This window comes from Eucalyptus grandis, chromosome 10, assembly GCF_016545825.1.
Source record: "Eucalyptus grandis isolate ANBG69807.140 chromosome 10, ASM1654582v1, whole genome shotgun sequence".
In the NCBI taxonomy this organism is placed as follows: domain Eukaryota; kingdom Viridiplantae; phylum Streptophyta; class Magnoliopsida; order Myrtales; family Myrtaceae; genus Eucalyptus; species Eucalyptus grandis.
The window spans coordinates 18,532,602-18,549,057 of record NC_052621.1 but is presented as its reverse complement, the minus strand read 5'-3'; the positions used below and the strand labels follow the sequence as shown (position 1 = coordinate 18,549,057).

At 41.2% G+C, this 16,456-nt stretch overlaps 1 protein-coding gene across 4 annotated transcripts; it reads right to left on the bottom strand.

Annotated features, from left to right (window-relative positions):
* Window positions 1–605: 605 nt before the first annotated feature.
* LOC104422122 (putative lipid phosphate phosphatase 3, chloroplastic) lies at window positions 606–5,023 on the bottom strand. Of its 4 annotated transcripts, none has more exons than XM_039302758.1 (9): window positions 4,860–5,023; window positions 3,147–3,239; window positions 2,658–2,873; window positions 2,460–2,547; window positions 2,244–2,353; window positions 2,068–2,158; window positions 1,765–1,953; window positions 1,621–1,680; window positions 606–1,147 (listed from the first exon to the last, which is right to left on the bottom strand). In XM_039302758.1, exons 3-9 carry the CDS (start codon window positions 2,865–2,867, stop codon window positions 942–944), a joined length of 954 nt encoding a protein of 317 aa, XP_039158692.1. In that variant the 5' UTR covers window positions 2,868–2,873; window positions 3,147–3,239; window positions 4,860–5,023; the 3' UTR covers window positions 606–941. The 4 variants fall into 4 exon arrangements, with proteins under 4 accessions (XP_039158692.1, XP_010032655.2, XP_039158693.1 ...); XM_010034353.3 differs by lacking the exon at window positions 4,860–5,023 and adding an exon at window positions 4,437–4,813; XM_039302759.1 differs by lacking the exon at window positions 4,860–5,023 and adding an exon at window positions 3,991–4,425.
* Window positions 5,024–16,456: the final 11,433 nt, after the last annotated feature.

The window sequence follows — 16,456 nt, the reverse complement described above, 5'->3', positions numbered from 1 at the left end:
ACCCACCAACCTGAGAACTCCCCAAAAAGAAGATGCTCTTCAGAAAAGAAAGAAACCCAAAATTCCTTCAATGCATGGTTTCAATTCGACGTGAGGCAACCACACAACAAAGGGCCAACTGCTACTGGTGGTTCAATTGCTTATCGAGCATTTATGCGAACGAGAGAATGACGCTTCCATTTTCTTAATTCTACTTTCTCAGTGGTATTCGCAAATGATGGAGTAGAATTTTGACAGGAAGCTTCTTCCCATTTTGTCTGGATCAGCCCATACAGAGAGAATTACAGAGAGCGACAACATAGAATTTACATATGTTGATTGTTTGTGGTTGCCTTTCGGCCTGGTAAGAAATAAAAGAAGAGTTCTGCAGAAAAAAAAAATTCTATATGCTCAGAAAGGGCATGCAAAGTACGTGTTGATTTTAATACAATTAGAGACAGAGGACCATCCTTCCTCTGACTGGACAAGGTTTTTCCACATAAATATTCGGTTGCAAGAGTAATGCTTTAGAGACGGTCACATCGGGAGTAATAGATGACGAACATCGTCTGTGATTATCAAACAGACCATCAGAAGAAGCTGCTGGGAAACATCAATTTTGCAACTGGCAATAATATTTGTCTATCGGCATTTGATTCTCTTTACTCTAATAAAAATGACTGTAGAAGCTACACAAACTGATTTCAACACAGGATTAGTAAAGAAAAAAATTAATGACATCCTGATCTTGAGATCAAGGGTGGGAAAGGACTAAATGTGCAATTTGATGTCCATTAAGAGCACACTCCATTCACTCACACCAAAAAAAAAAAAAGGGTTCCAGGATTAAGCTTGTCAGAGGCTTGCCCAAAAAAAGAACCAAAAAAAGAAAAATTGGAGATACTAAAACTCTACTCTGTACTATAGACTTCACAGATTAAATGGCCAGTGGAAAAACAGAATCACCTTCCCCCTGATTCCATGTCTCGTGGTGATTGATCAGGAGTAGGTGATAGGGTCAGGCCCATGCGTCTGATGCCGCTCTGCTCATCCAGACGGCTCTCACTTTGAGTTTCCGTGGCTTGCGCATCAGGCACATCTGCCACATTTGTGGCCTGTGCATTCCTACACAACTCCAATTCTTCAAAGTAAGCATAAGGCCGCCAACCTGCAAACAAATAGATTGTGAGACTTTTTTTTTTGGGAAAATGCTTATTGCTATCCCCATGTTCTCATCCACCAATGCCTAAAGAAAGATGACATAATCAACTTTCAATGATCTCTCTCTCTTTAATTGTCTCATTACATTATGAGGCAGCACAACAATAGCCATGCCAAATTAGGGAGTCGCAGTGCAAGTAATCTTACTATCACAATAGGACAACTACAAGATAATGCAGAGAAAATTGTTATTGATATCCCCGTGTTCTAATCCATCAATGTCCAAAGAAAAGAGCACGTATCTAACTTTATCTTGCTCTTCAGTTATCTTGTTATATAATGAGGCAGCTCGACTATAGCCCTGCCAATTTAGGGAGCTCTAGTGCAAGTAATCTTATGATGACAATAAGACAATTATAACATAGCATCGAGGAATTTTTATGACTACTGGAGGCCAAAACAAATAGCTTCAAAATGTACCTTGGGTGTGATATGGAGGTGGAAAGAACTGCAGATAGCAAAGCCCTGCTACCGTAATCCCTGCAAAATTTCTTATGCACGTTAAGCAAAAGAATCAAACTCACCACCTTATTGACTCCCACATATTGCAGAAAACAGACAAACCTAACAGGCCTCCAGCAAAGACATCCTGCCAGTGATGCCGGTAGTCATCTACTCTTGAAATGCCAACAAGAGATGCAACAAGAAGCGGGAGAAAGATGATGCATAATTTTGCAACATGACCTTTGCGATCAAATGCTTTAATCTTCCCAGCTAAATAAAGCGATAAGAAAGCAAGACCAGCAAAGGACCCTGCACAATAAAATCCAAGCTATTCAAATAACAAGGTTTGCCTGCTTAATAGTCTAATACATTAGATTGAGCATTTGGATAATACTATTTAAGATGACAAAGAGAGATGCTTACATGAAGTATGCCCGCTAGGAAAACTCTTGTGCCCTTCATCTATGACACTTCTTTTACCGTGACAAATGACATTCCCCAATTGATCATACACCTAGGAATCAATTCAAGTATTAAGTGCTGCAAGCAGACTTGTGCAAGAATAGTCGGTTTATTCAGCACAATTTATATGCACCTACATCTTTCCCATCTGGAAAACAACGCCAAAAGAAGTCTGGCCTCGGGCGGCCAACTGCAAGTTTTATGGCATTTGTTATAACTGCAGTGACTGAAGCAGAATACAAGAGCCCTGCCTAAACAACATCCATTTAGCATATTCTTGTGGGGGAAAAAACAATCACCATCGAATGATGGGAAGAGAATCCATGAGAATGGCACAAAAAAAATACTTTCACCTAGTAGAGCATGATGAAGATCATAGATATCTCTCCTCCGAAGATACAAGACCACAAATATCCCCATTGGCAACAGAAGGGAATACGTCTAATTTTTGTTGGGAAGAAACAAAAGAAAAATGAGAACCCCACCAATCAAAATTCTTACACTTACAGACTGACTATTAAGGGGAAAAGAGTAGTGCAAAGAATGCTTACTGGAACAGCCCAGAAAGGCACTGTGTTGCTCTTCAGTGGATACTTGAGATTAGTCATCATATCCTTCCCAACGAAGTGATAAAATGGATGTATGAGATGGAGGAGAGGCCCAATGACCACAATAACCATAAGGATCAGCCAATCATATATGTATGTCCTTGCGACCATCACTCCACTGGACATCATATTTGAATTAATCTGGCTCCTCATTCTATGCTGTAGTATGAATGCAGATGCCAGATGACAAACTGTTAGTATTACCTCCATCAAAATTGATGTTTCCTAAAAATACCAAAAAACAAAAACATCGATGCCGTTACAAGAGCACTTTGGTTGACAAGACCTCATTTCAGTTCCCCCCTTCTGGAAAGAATAGTAACAACCATTTAAGGTTTACCCAGTATGCAGATAAATACACTAGAACATGTGTCCTCTGTCAGATATGGATAAAATTAAATGGAAAAGGTACTATCAAAGAACGGGATAAACCTGTTGGTTTTTCTGTTCTATCAAAGGAATCTTGATTAGCGGAATAGAACTGTTGCTTATTGCAGAAGAGTCCAAACTTGAGCTTTGCACCTCCTAGAAAACCATGCAAAAAAATTATCTCCAAATCTGAAAAAATAAGCCTAACAACTTCTTTTATTTCTGAATAAAAGGGCCATCCTACCAAAACTTCCATTTCCTACAGAAAATTCAAGATGGTGCACAAATTAAGGAACCGATAGGATATCCCCACATCGTTCACCTGTGAAATTGAATCTGCAAACCATCCAATGCAAACCATGCTATCTAAACACTCTGCAAATATTTCAAGCTCCAAAGGCTCAAGTCCTTAGACAAGCACAAAAGGGCAGTTTTCCAGGATCTTAATGAGAAAGAAGGCTTGCCAATTTACAAGGGGTATTGGTGCTCTTGGATACATGTGGATCTATTCTTACAAGTGAGAAAAATAACAGTCAGGACTCTTATGTTAATTGCATAATGGACAAAGTGAATTTCTCTTATTACTCTTTGAGTATGATAATAAATGCAAAAAACTATATAAGTAGGAACAGAATTTGAAGATCTCTTGAAATAAATACTATTGCAAGATCCAAAAGTAATAGCCATTAGTGAGTAGCTTTCCAGGGAAAGGGAAAAATTTCCTGTTAATGCCACTATTTCAACTAATGCATTTGATTGAAGGGAATGGACAGTGACATGCCTATCCCCTTTCTGTTGTTTGGTTCGGCAAAGGAAAGGAATGCCCCTTCGTTTCTCATGCAGGTGTGATTTCTCTCATGATACACATGAGGAAGTACTTTTGATATTTTATTCCTACTTCCTTTACCTTTCCATGTTATTTCTTCACAGCCACTGCTAAAAAAGAATCGAGAATCTAACCCCATTCCATTGCATTTTATTCCCTCTTCAATCCCATCTTCTCACTTATTCCCCTTATTGCAATTTCAAATCACCATCAGTAGCACATCTCACATTCTTACTTCCAGTTTCCAACTTCAACCAATTCCACTTTCCCTTCCATCCAATTCAGCATGAAGCCACAAAACTTTGATGCTGAAACCTTCCATTTTATTCTTTTTCTCCTTCTCTCAATGAAAAGCTTCTCTCTGCTCCCTAATGTTCGCGAATTGTCTACACCGAGTCACCGATGCTAAATACATCAAGAACATCAACAACTCAAGGACGTATAATTCCCTTCTTCTCACCATACCAGCGACCTCACAAGCAACTTCGATGGCAAGAGAATCTGAAGTGAAGAGAGAAGCCACCAACCTCAGAAACCCCCAAGAAGAAGATGCCCTTAAGAAAAGACAGAAACCCAAAATTCCTCCGACGCATGGCTTCAATTCAACGCGAAGCAACCACCCAACCAACGAAGTGCGCAACCGCGAACACTGGTCAGTTGCCCATCAAGAATTCATGCGAATGAGAGACGCATGCTTCCATTTTCTCAATTTCTACTCTCTCTCAGTGGTGTCCCACCAACAACGGAGCAGGAGTCCCAACGGGAAGCTTCCCATCTTGTCGTGAGCAGCCCCATACACAGAGCCACACAAAGCGGTCGAAATACCAGCAGTAAAAGCAACGAAGCAGCGAACGTAGCAAAGCGCGAGAAAGAAGACTGGCTATAGGAAAAAAGATAATGCTAAATAGTACGACAGTGCGTATAGGGAACAAAGACAATGGCTTTATTACCGGAAAACTAGAGCGATCTCACATGAATTGCGAGAAAAGCGAGCTTTGTCGGACCAGGTAGTTTCTTGCCCGAGCCTCAACGCGAGCCACAGAGAGAGAGAGAGAGAGAGAGAGTTTGCACGTTCAAAGGCCGAGCTTTAGCAGTGGTGGTAGGTAGGTGGAGGACGATAATGAACTCCAGGAGAAGCGGCGATGGGACCGTATAAGACAAGACCATTAGCGCGTTTTGGACGGGTCCTCTTGTTATTCTTCTTCTGTTCCAATCTAAGTTTGACGTAATTTGACTCTTTTCTTATTTTCGTAAATCTCAAGCTTTCCATATCAGAATTCACGTATAGTGTGATTGCGATTTTCTAAAACTTCCACTCCGTTTATTTTGTGAAAAATATGACAATAAATATGAAAATATTATCAATCATTTGAAAAAGAAAATCTTTTCCTCTATACACTCATTTTCAATAATTTTTAATTTTTTAATTTTTTTAAATCAAATTTATTAAATTTGTTTTAATTTCTTTCTTCTTTTTTTCTTCTTTTTCTTTGGCCTATCGCTGGCCATAGTGATGGGCGGCAACTGGCCATATGTGAGCTCAAGCCTCACCACAAGCTAGCAAAGTTGAAGCTCACTCCAAGCCATCAGGCGAGCTAGGTGGGAGTTGAGCCCCGCCCAAGATCAAGTGACCTTGGGCAAGATCACCTATAGCCGATCACCAGCCGCCGCCATGATTGGACAAAAAAGAAGAAAAAGAAAAAAATAATTAAAAACTCGATTTTTAAAATAGATATAAGAGAATAAAAAATGAAAATAAAAGGAAAAGATGTTTGGAGAAAGAAGATATAAAATGTTTTCCTATATTTGAAAAGTGGAAAACATTTTCCGCTATCTTAGAAGAATTTTTTCAACGTTTTCCCAAACAAATCATTTTCTATAAATCAAATGCCGGAAAATTCGAAAAATATTTTTCTGAAAGTTATTTTTTGTGAAACAAATGAATCCATCCGGATATTTTTCGATGTTCTTGCTAGGTGAAACGTGAACGCACTTATTTGTAAGTTATCTAACAGACCTAGTTGTGATGAGCTTCTCAGGATAGTAATCATCTTGATGAAGGGTAGTGTAAAACTAGTTGAGCTAGAGAAGGCCCTGTTGTGAATTAGAATCCTGTGCATGCCCATGTCTGCATTGTCTGCTTGTTAATTATATCATAGCAGTATTAGTTGTTCCTATCTAGTCACCGAAAGAGGAAAGAAGAAATCTGGTGGTGTCACGGTGTGACGTGGTCGCGCCACGGTCTTTCCCCGACAAAGTGGTACCAGAGCACTGGTTGGATTGTTTGTCGGTAGATGTCTCGAGCGAAAAATGGAGAGGATGAACACAATGATCTGTTTGAGTAACACAAATGATCATATATGGAAGAGAAACGAAAGATCTAGTATTTGCGGAATCATTGCATCTTCCGGTGTTCGCTACTGAGAAACCCGAATCTAAGTGATGAGAACTGGTCATGTGAGCATGAGCAGGTTTGGCGATCCATTCGGCAATTGGTAGATAGTAATGCGCATAATTTCATCCGTAGGGAGACATATGCAAGGACTTTGGAGTGGAAATTTGAGCGGTTGTTCGTCTCGAAGACTGGAAATAATAAGTTATTTCCACTTAAGAAAACGACGCATCTGAAATATGGAGAGGGAACCGCTGTTGCCGATTGCATGAATGAATTTCCCGGGGATTATGGACCAGTTGTAAACTTTTGGAGTCGCGCTTGTGAATTCTGCTCCTGGCGGTTTTGTTTCTATAGAACTGGCCGAGAGTGGTGTCTTGAATGAGGAGATGAGAGGGAAATCTCCGGGCTCGTCGTCTCAATGCGAGGCACTGGTGACAGAACGGCAAGAGAGGAACAGATTACGAAACCCCCGAGATAACGCTGGTTGTAGTAAATGAAAGGGGAGATCCAAGTTGAAAAAGGGAGTTAAATGTTTGCATTGTGGCTACCCAGGTCACATGAAAATAGAGTGCAGATTTTGCTCAAGAGGGAGCAGAAGTAGGTTGGAGAGGAAGAGACAGAAGAAAAAGATTATGATTATGTAGTCGTTGTGTGAGGTGATGGTTATGTTAATCTCACAAGCCAGGACGCTACATGGTAGTTGATTCAACTGCCTCATTCAACGTTACTTCTAGAGGAGATATCTATGCATCGAACACTGTCGGTGATTGTGGTAATGTTAGGATTGGGAGTGACGGGGTAGACAAGTGAAGGCCTTATTAGTATTGGGCTTAAGGCCCGTCCGCCCAAGTTGGGCCCAGAAAGCCCGGCCCACGGGAATAGGGCCCGTGGAAGGAGAGAGGTATAAAAGGGAGGAGAGAGAGAGAAAAAACACACCGTTTTGTTTTAGAAAAAGACGTAGTTTTTTCTCTCAACGTACACTCCCTCTCTCTCTCATTTTCTTCAAAGCAAAAAGGAAAACAGTGAAGCGCGAAGGCCAATTTGCTTCACCGGATCGAACAGGATCAAGTTTTTCTTCCTCTAACGGCGTCGGTGTTTAATCTGTGGCTAAAAGGTACGCTTGAACGTGGTGTGCTTTAGGATCGTTGATACGTGTTGTTTTTCCGGGCTCGTCTTCTGCATTGATTTAGGGGTTCGATTTAGTGTCGAATCCGGTTTTGGGGATTAGTCATTCCCAACATTGGTATCGAGCCTTAGTTCACGTTTTCCCGACTTGTTTGACGATTTTTGATTGATCTTTCGCAAAAGCAATTCTGCCGTATGGATCGGGGCGAGAAATCCCGACACCCGAGCGTTCTTCGGCCATTTTTCTGAGTTTTCGTAAGTCGAAATCGTTTTCTGAATACATGGGGAGAAAGGCGACGTCGAGACGAGTCTGGAGATACGTCGTGCACCGCCGGGAGACGCCGCACGCGCCCACTCGCGTGGCCAGAAGCCGCTGTGCGTGGGCACGACGCGCCCGGAAGCGCTGGCTCGCCCAGCGCGTGTGCACCGCCGACCGGCAAACCGGCACGCGTCCGTCCGCGGACCGACGAGTGCTGACGTCATTGATGACGTCAGCACGACGACGATTTCGCCGGGGCGGCCACCGGCCAGCGAACCTACCAGCGACCCGACCCGACCCGACCGCGGAGACCCAACACGTGCGCGGCGCGTGTCGACTGAAGTCTGCGTGACGTCAGCCCGCGCACGCGCGCGGCACGTGTCGTCGGTTCGCCCGAGCCGGCCCCCACCGGCCCGACCGGTCCGACGACCGTTGACCGTTGATCACCGTTGACCGTTGACCCAAAAAAAAGAAAAGGGGGAAAAGTATGTGTTTCTTTTTCAATTAAGTCTATGTGGATTATAACGTGATCCCTTATTTGTTCTACGCATTTGTTGCGGGAACAATGCCTCCCCGAGGTTGCGCACACCTATTCGCAAGCTAGCCGATGAATAAAAGAATAGGCTGTCTAAGTTGATAGCCGAGCCGATCGATCATCGATGGGAGAGAGGTGACTTAATTGATCATGTCCTTGAAGTCAACAGGAAAATTCAACAGGTCATATGGAATGGTCGTCCTATGTCACGTCAGAGATGGTGCGATTTTTCATAAACACTCTTCCACACCGAATGGCAAGATGTGTTGAATCGCATATGGGATGTCAACGGAGCTGCCTCCTATAAGAAAATTGTGATGGATTTTGTAAATGAATATTACGTATTGTTTCAAGGGAAAAGATCAAGAAATTGAACAAAAAGGATCTTTCCCGGTTCGTGTGCTGACTTGGTGTTAGTTGTATTGGCTGATATATGTTAAGTGTGATTTGTGAACATATTATGTAATGATTACTACCTAATTGTGGTAATTGAAAGTATTATTGTTTTATTTGATGTCTATTATATATTGCTTTCTGTTATTGCTGGTTGATGTGGGTAATTAGATGTGAGTAGTTTTAGAAGTTTTTGTAGCTTCATAGAATTGATTTTGCATAAGACAATTATATTGATGATAGTTTTAAGTTAGGATTTTGGAGGATGATTGGAAACATAGTGACCTTTTGATTCTCGAAGCCTTACTTGAAATTATTCATTAATATGATGGGTCTATGTAAAAAGGATGCATAAATGATAGGCATTAATAATTCGTGCATATTTGTCCGATTTGTTCGAGATCAATGGCTTCACCACAAAGAGCATAGTTGCCGAGCTGAACAAAGGTGAAAAGCTCAATGGTGACAATTATGAAATTTGGCAAATGAAAATCCGGTATGTCTTTGGAAGAGCAAGAATCACTTGAGGCTCTTAACCTTACCATGGTAGAACCTGAAGAGGGAACCATTGCACAGCACAAAAGAGACAAAGAAGCTTTTTCTGCGTGGAAAAGAAAGAACTCTCTAGCTCGCATCACGTTGCTAAGCAGCATGGAAAATGACGTCATGCGAGAGTTTCGACGTTTTGACAATGCCAAAGAAATATGGGAGGCATTGGCAGCTCGATTTGGTCATACTTCGGTGACTAGACCGAGGCAAAGCCTTACTATCAGGTTTGACTCTTATAAGAAGCCTCATGGTTAGACCATGAAGCAACATCTTAGAAAGATGTCAAACATGATAACTGAGCTGAAAGATGCTGGCCATGTCCTCACAGATGAGCAACAAGTGCAAGCAGTGATTTGTTCCTTGCCTCAGAGTTGGGAGCATATGAAGGTGCACCTGACTCATAATGAAAATATCAAAACCTTTGAGGATGCAATGCGTCATCTTGAGCTGGAAGAGGACCGCCTGTTGGCGGCTAAGCCGGATGCTGAACTCTATCATGCAAGTTCTAGCTCAAATGGAGCTTTGAGCTCCAAGCGCAAGCGCCCTAACCGGGTTTGATAAGGGGAAAGGCAAGGAAAAAGCAGGTCCTTCAGGGAAGAAACCCAAGTTTAACCAATATGAAAGAGGGAAGCGTCCTCGCATGAAAAAGCTTGCAAGGGTAAAATGCTACAACTGTGACAAGAAGGGTCACTATGCTCGCGACTGTCGTGAGCCAAAGAAGGTATGCACCCCTTGTACTTTTCAGAACTTTGCTTTTGTGTCGAGTTCTGTGTTCTTAACTGAGTCTAATCCTTTGTGGACTGTGGATTCAAGAGCGACGGACCATGTAGCGAAGGATAGAGGATCCTTTGTGGAATTCCGACGAGTACCAACTGGAACTAAATGGATCTATGTGGGAAACAACTCCAGAGCTGAAGTGAAAGGAATTGGCACATGCCAACTGAATATGCGTGGTGGACGCACTTTGTTCCTTCATGATGTGCTGTATGCTCCGGAGATTCGTCGGAATTTAGTGTCTGTTTTAGTGTTGGTTAGACTAGGTTTTAATATGAACTTCTGTAATAGAGATGTGGATTTGTTTTTAGATACAAATTACTATGGTCGTGGTTATTTTCTGGATGGTTTTATTGTATTAGATATTGTTATGTTAATGCTAATGTTTGTTATTCCCTTCTCACGTCTCCTAATAAATATGATAATGATGTGAATGTGTGGCATGCTAGATTTCGTCACATTGGCCAACAGCGTATGAATAGACTAGCCAAAGAGGGCTTGTTGGGCAATATTGAAAAAGTCAATTTGTCCATATGTAAGCATTGCCTAGAAGGGAAAACGACAAGGAAACCATTTGGAAAATGAAAGAGAGCTGAATTTCCTCTGCATTTAATCCATTCGATGTCTACGTGGTCCAATGAATGTGAAAGGAAGGCATGGGGCTGTTTATTTCATCACTTTTATTGATGATTATACTCGATTCGGATATGTCTATTTGATTTCTCATACATCTGAAGCAATAAGTTGTTTTAAAAGGTTTATCAACCTAGTAGAGAATCAATTAGACAAAAAAATAAAAGCATTGAGATCCGATCGACGTCGAGAATATTTATCTGATGAGTTCAGAAAATTATGTGATGAAAAAGGAATAGAAAGACAGTTGTCTATTCCATATACTCCTCAACAAAATGGTGTTGCGGAGAGAAGAAACAGAATCTTACTGGAAATGGTTAGGTCCATGATGGCGCATGCTAACTTACCTATTACCTTTTAGAGTGATGCGTTGTTAACTGCTGCCTATATACTTAACCGTGTGCCTTCCAAATCAGTTACTTCCACTCCATATGAGTTATTGACAGGTAGAAAACCGGACTTAAGTTCTCTTAAGCCATGGGGTTATGCCGCCTATACACATGAGTCCTCTCACAAATTTGGGAAATTGGGTCCCAGAGGAAATAAGAGTATTTTCATAAGGTACTCTGAACACTTGAAAGGATATGTGTTCATAGGTGAGCAGGAAAGTGGGAGTATAAGCGAGTTTGAATCACGAGATGTCACATTCTTAGAGGATGAATTTCCTAAGAAGGGCGAAATAGGGAAGATTGTTCCTATTTGAGACCTTGGATCAGATAATGATGTTAGTGGAGTTCGTCCAAGTGGGAGTAATATGAGAAGTGATGAATTGAATTCAACTCATTCTCAATTGCAACCACATGATGAGACGACATCATCATTACCTAATCCAAGTGGGAGCATGATGGGGATGATGTGCTAAGTGTACAATCTCCCATACGGCGAACAAGTCGCCAAAGTATTCCCCGTCGACGTTTTGACATTGAAGGGGAAACTTTTATGGTTGCTCCACAAGATGAGGATGAGTCAAGAAATATAAATGAGGCTCTGAATTGCCCTAGTAAGGAAAAATGGATTAATGCAATGGAAGAGGAAATGGAGTCAATGAAATCAAACCAAGTCGGGAACCGGTTGATCTCGCCAAAAGGACGCAGAGCTATTGGGAACAAATGGGTTCTCAAAATAAAGCGAAAGGCTGATGGCTCGATAGAAAGGCATAAGGCTCGCCTTGTGGCGAAGGGGTATAATCAACAGGAAGGAATTGATTATGAAGATACGTTTTCTCCTGTAGTAAGATTTACCTTGATTCGCATTATTCTAGCAATAGTGGCTAGTCTGGATCTTGAGTTACATCAAATGGATGTAAAGACTGCTTTCCTCAATGGAGAATTAGAGGAAGAAAATATATGGAACAACCGCTGGTTTCATAGTGAAAGGCCAAGAAGAAAAGTATGTCGACTTTTGAGGTCGATATATAGTCTTAAGCAAAGTCATCAAGACAATGGTATATACGTTTTCATAATGCCATAATGGCATATGATTTTACAATGATTGATGAGGATCATTGTGTATATATCAAAAGATCCAAGGATCAATTTGTGATCATATCATTATATGTTGATAATATACTAATTGCCGGAAGCAATGTGGAGTTTGTTAAGACTGTCAAGAGTTGGTTGTCTTCCAACTTTGAGATGAAGGACATGGGTGAGCCTGCATACATTCTTGGAGTTAAGATTTCAAGAGATCGTTCGAAGAGATCATTGTCTCTTTCGCAAGAAACCTATATAAATAAGGTTCTTGAACAATTTTGTATGCAAGATTGTAAACCTATAGACACTCCTATTGCAAAAGGTGAAGGATTGAGCCATAGACTGTGTCCAAAGACTCCACAAGAGAAGGAACAAATGAAACATGTTCCTTATGCAAGTGATGTTGGGAGCTTGATGTACGCTATGATGTGTACAAGACTCGACATATGTTTTGCAGTTGGAATGGTGAGCAAATACCAATCCAATCCAGGTCCAGCACATTGGAAGGCCGTTAAGAGAATACTGAGGTATCTGAAGGGAATTGCTGATTACAAGTTGAATTACCAATGAAAGGATTTGCGACTTGAAGGCTATTCAGATGTTGATTGGGGAGGAGATTTAGATGAAAGAAAATCTACCTCAGGATTTGCTTTCTTACTGAGCAATGGCGCCATATCATGGAGTAGTAAGAAGCAAACGTGCATAGCCTTATCCACGATGGAAGCTGAGTTCGTGGCATTATCAGCAGCAGTACAAGAAGGAGTTTGGCTTAAGAGATTCTTGGATCATTTAGGTGTTATTGAGAAAGCTGCAAATCCATTATTGGTTAACCGTGATAGCCAAGCAGCTATAGCGTACACTAAAGATCCAAAATATCATGACAAGACCAAACATATAGATACCAAGTATAACTTTGTCAAGGATATGGTTGCACGAAAGGATGTGAACTTACAGTACATATCTACGCATAGAATGGTAGCAGATCCTATGACAAAGCCAATACCTAGAGATGTGTTTTGTGGTCATATAAAATCTCTAGGATTGCGTAGAGTTTGATGTACTAGATTGTAATTTCCCTGAGTTGTTCACATTTATGAACTAGTGTTGTTTCATTATTAATGCCTATGAATCTTTGTTTGATCTTTATGCATCTTAATGCTCAGTGCATTATTTTAAGTTGAGGAAGTATGTCGGACAGATAAAAGATTAGCCCACTCACACGGGTAATCGCCTCTATTTACTGTGTGATAAATAGAGATGAGACTGTTTTTAAGCTTATTATCTATGTGATAATCGAGAGCTCAAGCTTAAAATACGTATGTCGCCTTAACTGAGTGTTAAGATGAGGACATAATACTTACTATGTCTAAAAGTAAAATACCCCACATATTTTACTTTATCTGTCTAAGATGCCAGATGTGAGTTCTGATGAATTTTGTAAATGAGTAGATACGTGAACTCAAATTAGACATTGAGTATGTCTGAACTATCATCTGTACGGTATTAAAAGGTGTAGACATACGCTCCATGGGAAAGGAGTTAATACCGTAATACGTATTTCATATTACGTATGCATGAGCCGACCAATAAGAGTGGCAAAAGGTTTGATCTCAACTTTTATGACGTGTGAGACTCTTGAGGAAAAGAGTTCCTCAATTTTAGTGCCCTCATGACTTTTACTTATTCTCAAGGTTTCTATTTAGTGTTTGCTATCTTAGGATGTTGCCAATGGTCATGAGTTGATTCGATCTAATGGGACACTTCTAGAAAAGCAAGCTGAACTGAAATTGAGAGTTTGAAGGAAAGAGGAAGATCGATTTTGGAAAATCACATTGTAGTTTTTGTATTCACTGGTCGACCAATTATGATTGTCTTTGTGATAACTGTAATTGTGAATATAATATATATATATATATATATCATTGTTTAAAGGAGATCAAGAGAGATATAAATGTGATCAATCAATCTAGGGTACTGCATACTAAGTCTACTCGGAGTGTGACGCCCATTATGAGCTACTATATATTCTTAACAGATGTATAGCAATGAGCTCTCAAAGTATGCTGGTCGCACGGATTATTCACCGGTATGAATGTTGAAAAGAGGTAAAGAGAATCATGTTCGGCCCACCATGTGCGAGTGGGAGATGAAGGCCTTATTAGTATTGGCCTTAAGGCCCGTTCGCCCAAGATGGGCCCAGAAAGCCCGGCCCACGGGAATAGGGCCCTTGGAAGGAGAGAGGTATAAAAGGGAGGAGAGAGAGAAAAAACACACCGTTTTGTTTTAGAAAAGACGTAGTTTTTCTCTCAACGTACACTCCCTCTCTCTCTAGTTTTCTTCAAAGCAAAAGGAAAACAAAGTGAAGCGCGAAGGCCAATTTGCTTCACCTAGGATCGAACAGATCAAGTTTTTCTTCCTCTAACGGCGTCGGTGTTTAATCTGTGGCTAAAAGGTACGCTCGAATCCGTGGTGTGCTTTAGGATCGATGATACGTGTTGTTTTTCCCGAGCTCGTCTTCCGCATTAATTTAGGGGTTCGATTTAGTGTCGAATCCGGTTTTTCGGGGATTAGTCATTCCCAACAACAAGATTGTTGGCATTGGTGGCATCTCTTCATAAACCAATACCCAATGCAAGCTAGTACTAAGATATGTCAGACATGTTCCAAAAAATTATGTCTTCAATTGATCTCCACTAGTGCACTTGATGACGTAGGCTATCATAGCCATTTAGTGGAGGTAAATGGAAGATCGCCAAAGCTTCTCTCGTGGTGGCGAGAGGTGTCAAGTCAAGCACTCTATTTATGACAGAAGCTCGGGTTGTGCCATGGAGAGATGAACGCAGTTAAGGATGCCTCAGTAGAGTTGTGGCACAGGCTGCTTAGTCACAAGTGTGAGAAGGGACTGCAAATTCTCTCTGGAAAGAAATTGCTTCCTTTGAAAGGTACGCCTTCAGAAACTTGTGCTCATTGTCTAGCTGGTAGACAACATAGAGCTGCATTTCGTAGTTGGTATCCCTCTAGAAGATCACAGGCTTTAAAGCTTGTTCATGCTGACGGATGCATGGTTGATGCTAGAACTCTTGGCAGTGCCCTGTATTTTGTTTCATTTATTGATCATTACTCTTGAAAAATGTGGGCATTTACTTTGAAAACCAATGCTGAGGTACTTGATCAATTCAAGCAGCTTCATTTCAGTGTCAAGAGGGCAACGGAATGGAGGTTGTAAAGTGTTTGTGCAGATAATGGTGGTGAATACCGAGGTCCCTTTGAGAAGTATTGCAGAGGACCATTCCAAAGACTCCATAGCAGAACAGTGTTGTAGAATGAACTGCACCGTTCTCGAGAGAATTTTGTGCATATGCTCTCATGCAAAGCTAGCTAAATCCTTTTGGGGTATGGCAATGATAACTTTAACGGATTGATCAACCTTTCTGCCTTAGCTCCTTTGGATGGTGACATAACAGAATGAGTTTGGATAGCGAAAGATGAGAGTGTTTGGCTGCAGGCTCTGTGCACATCTCAAGGGATGAGTTCGAAGCTTGATGTGAAGTCCAAACTATGTATCCTACTAGGTTCTGCTCATGAAGAGTATGGTTACAAGCTGTTGGTCCCAGTAGAAGAAAAGATTATCAGGAGTCACACTCATATGTAAAGGATGAAACCATTGAACATTTCCAGAAACACGAGAAGCCAAAGTAAGATTCCAGAACTTGTGTTCATCTGCAAAAAGTACCTCGCAACACTACCCTTTATGGTGGGGAAGTTGAACAACATGGTAGGCCTACAATAGAAGTACCCACACCTCATAATGATGTGGCAGATGAGCATATTCAGGAAGTTCCTCCAGAAGCAGCAGTTCAGCCTTAGTTGAGACGTTCCACAAAAGAGCACCATCCCATTTATATTCTCCCTGTATGTACATCACGCTTACTGAAGGGAAAGAGCCAGAGAATTACCAAGAGGTCATGTAACATGAGCTTAAGGTAGATTGGTTAAAAGCCATACAAGAATATATGAAATCCTTGCATGAAAACCACACGTTTGAGTTGGTAAAACTGCCCAAAGGAAGAGAACACTTGAGAATAAATGGGTCTTTAGATTGAAAACAAAAGAGGAGCTAAAAGCCAAGCTACAATGCAACTGGTTGTGAAGGCACTTGACCAGAAGAAGGCATCTGGCTTTGCGCAAATTTACTCGCCCATAGGTAAGATGTCTTCACTCTAAATTTTGTTAGGCATAGCTGCCAGCATGAATCTAGAGACTAAAGAGGTCTCCATGAAGACTGCTTTCCTTCATGGTGATATGGAGGATGATATCTCTATGGAGCAACACAAGGGATATGTAGTGAGGGGAGAAGATCACTTGGTGTGTAAATTGAAGAAGAGCTTGTATGGGTGTAAATAGGCTCCAAG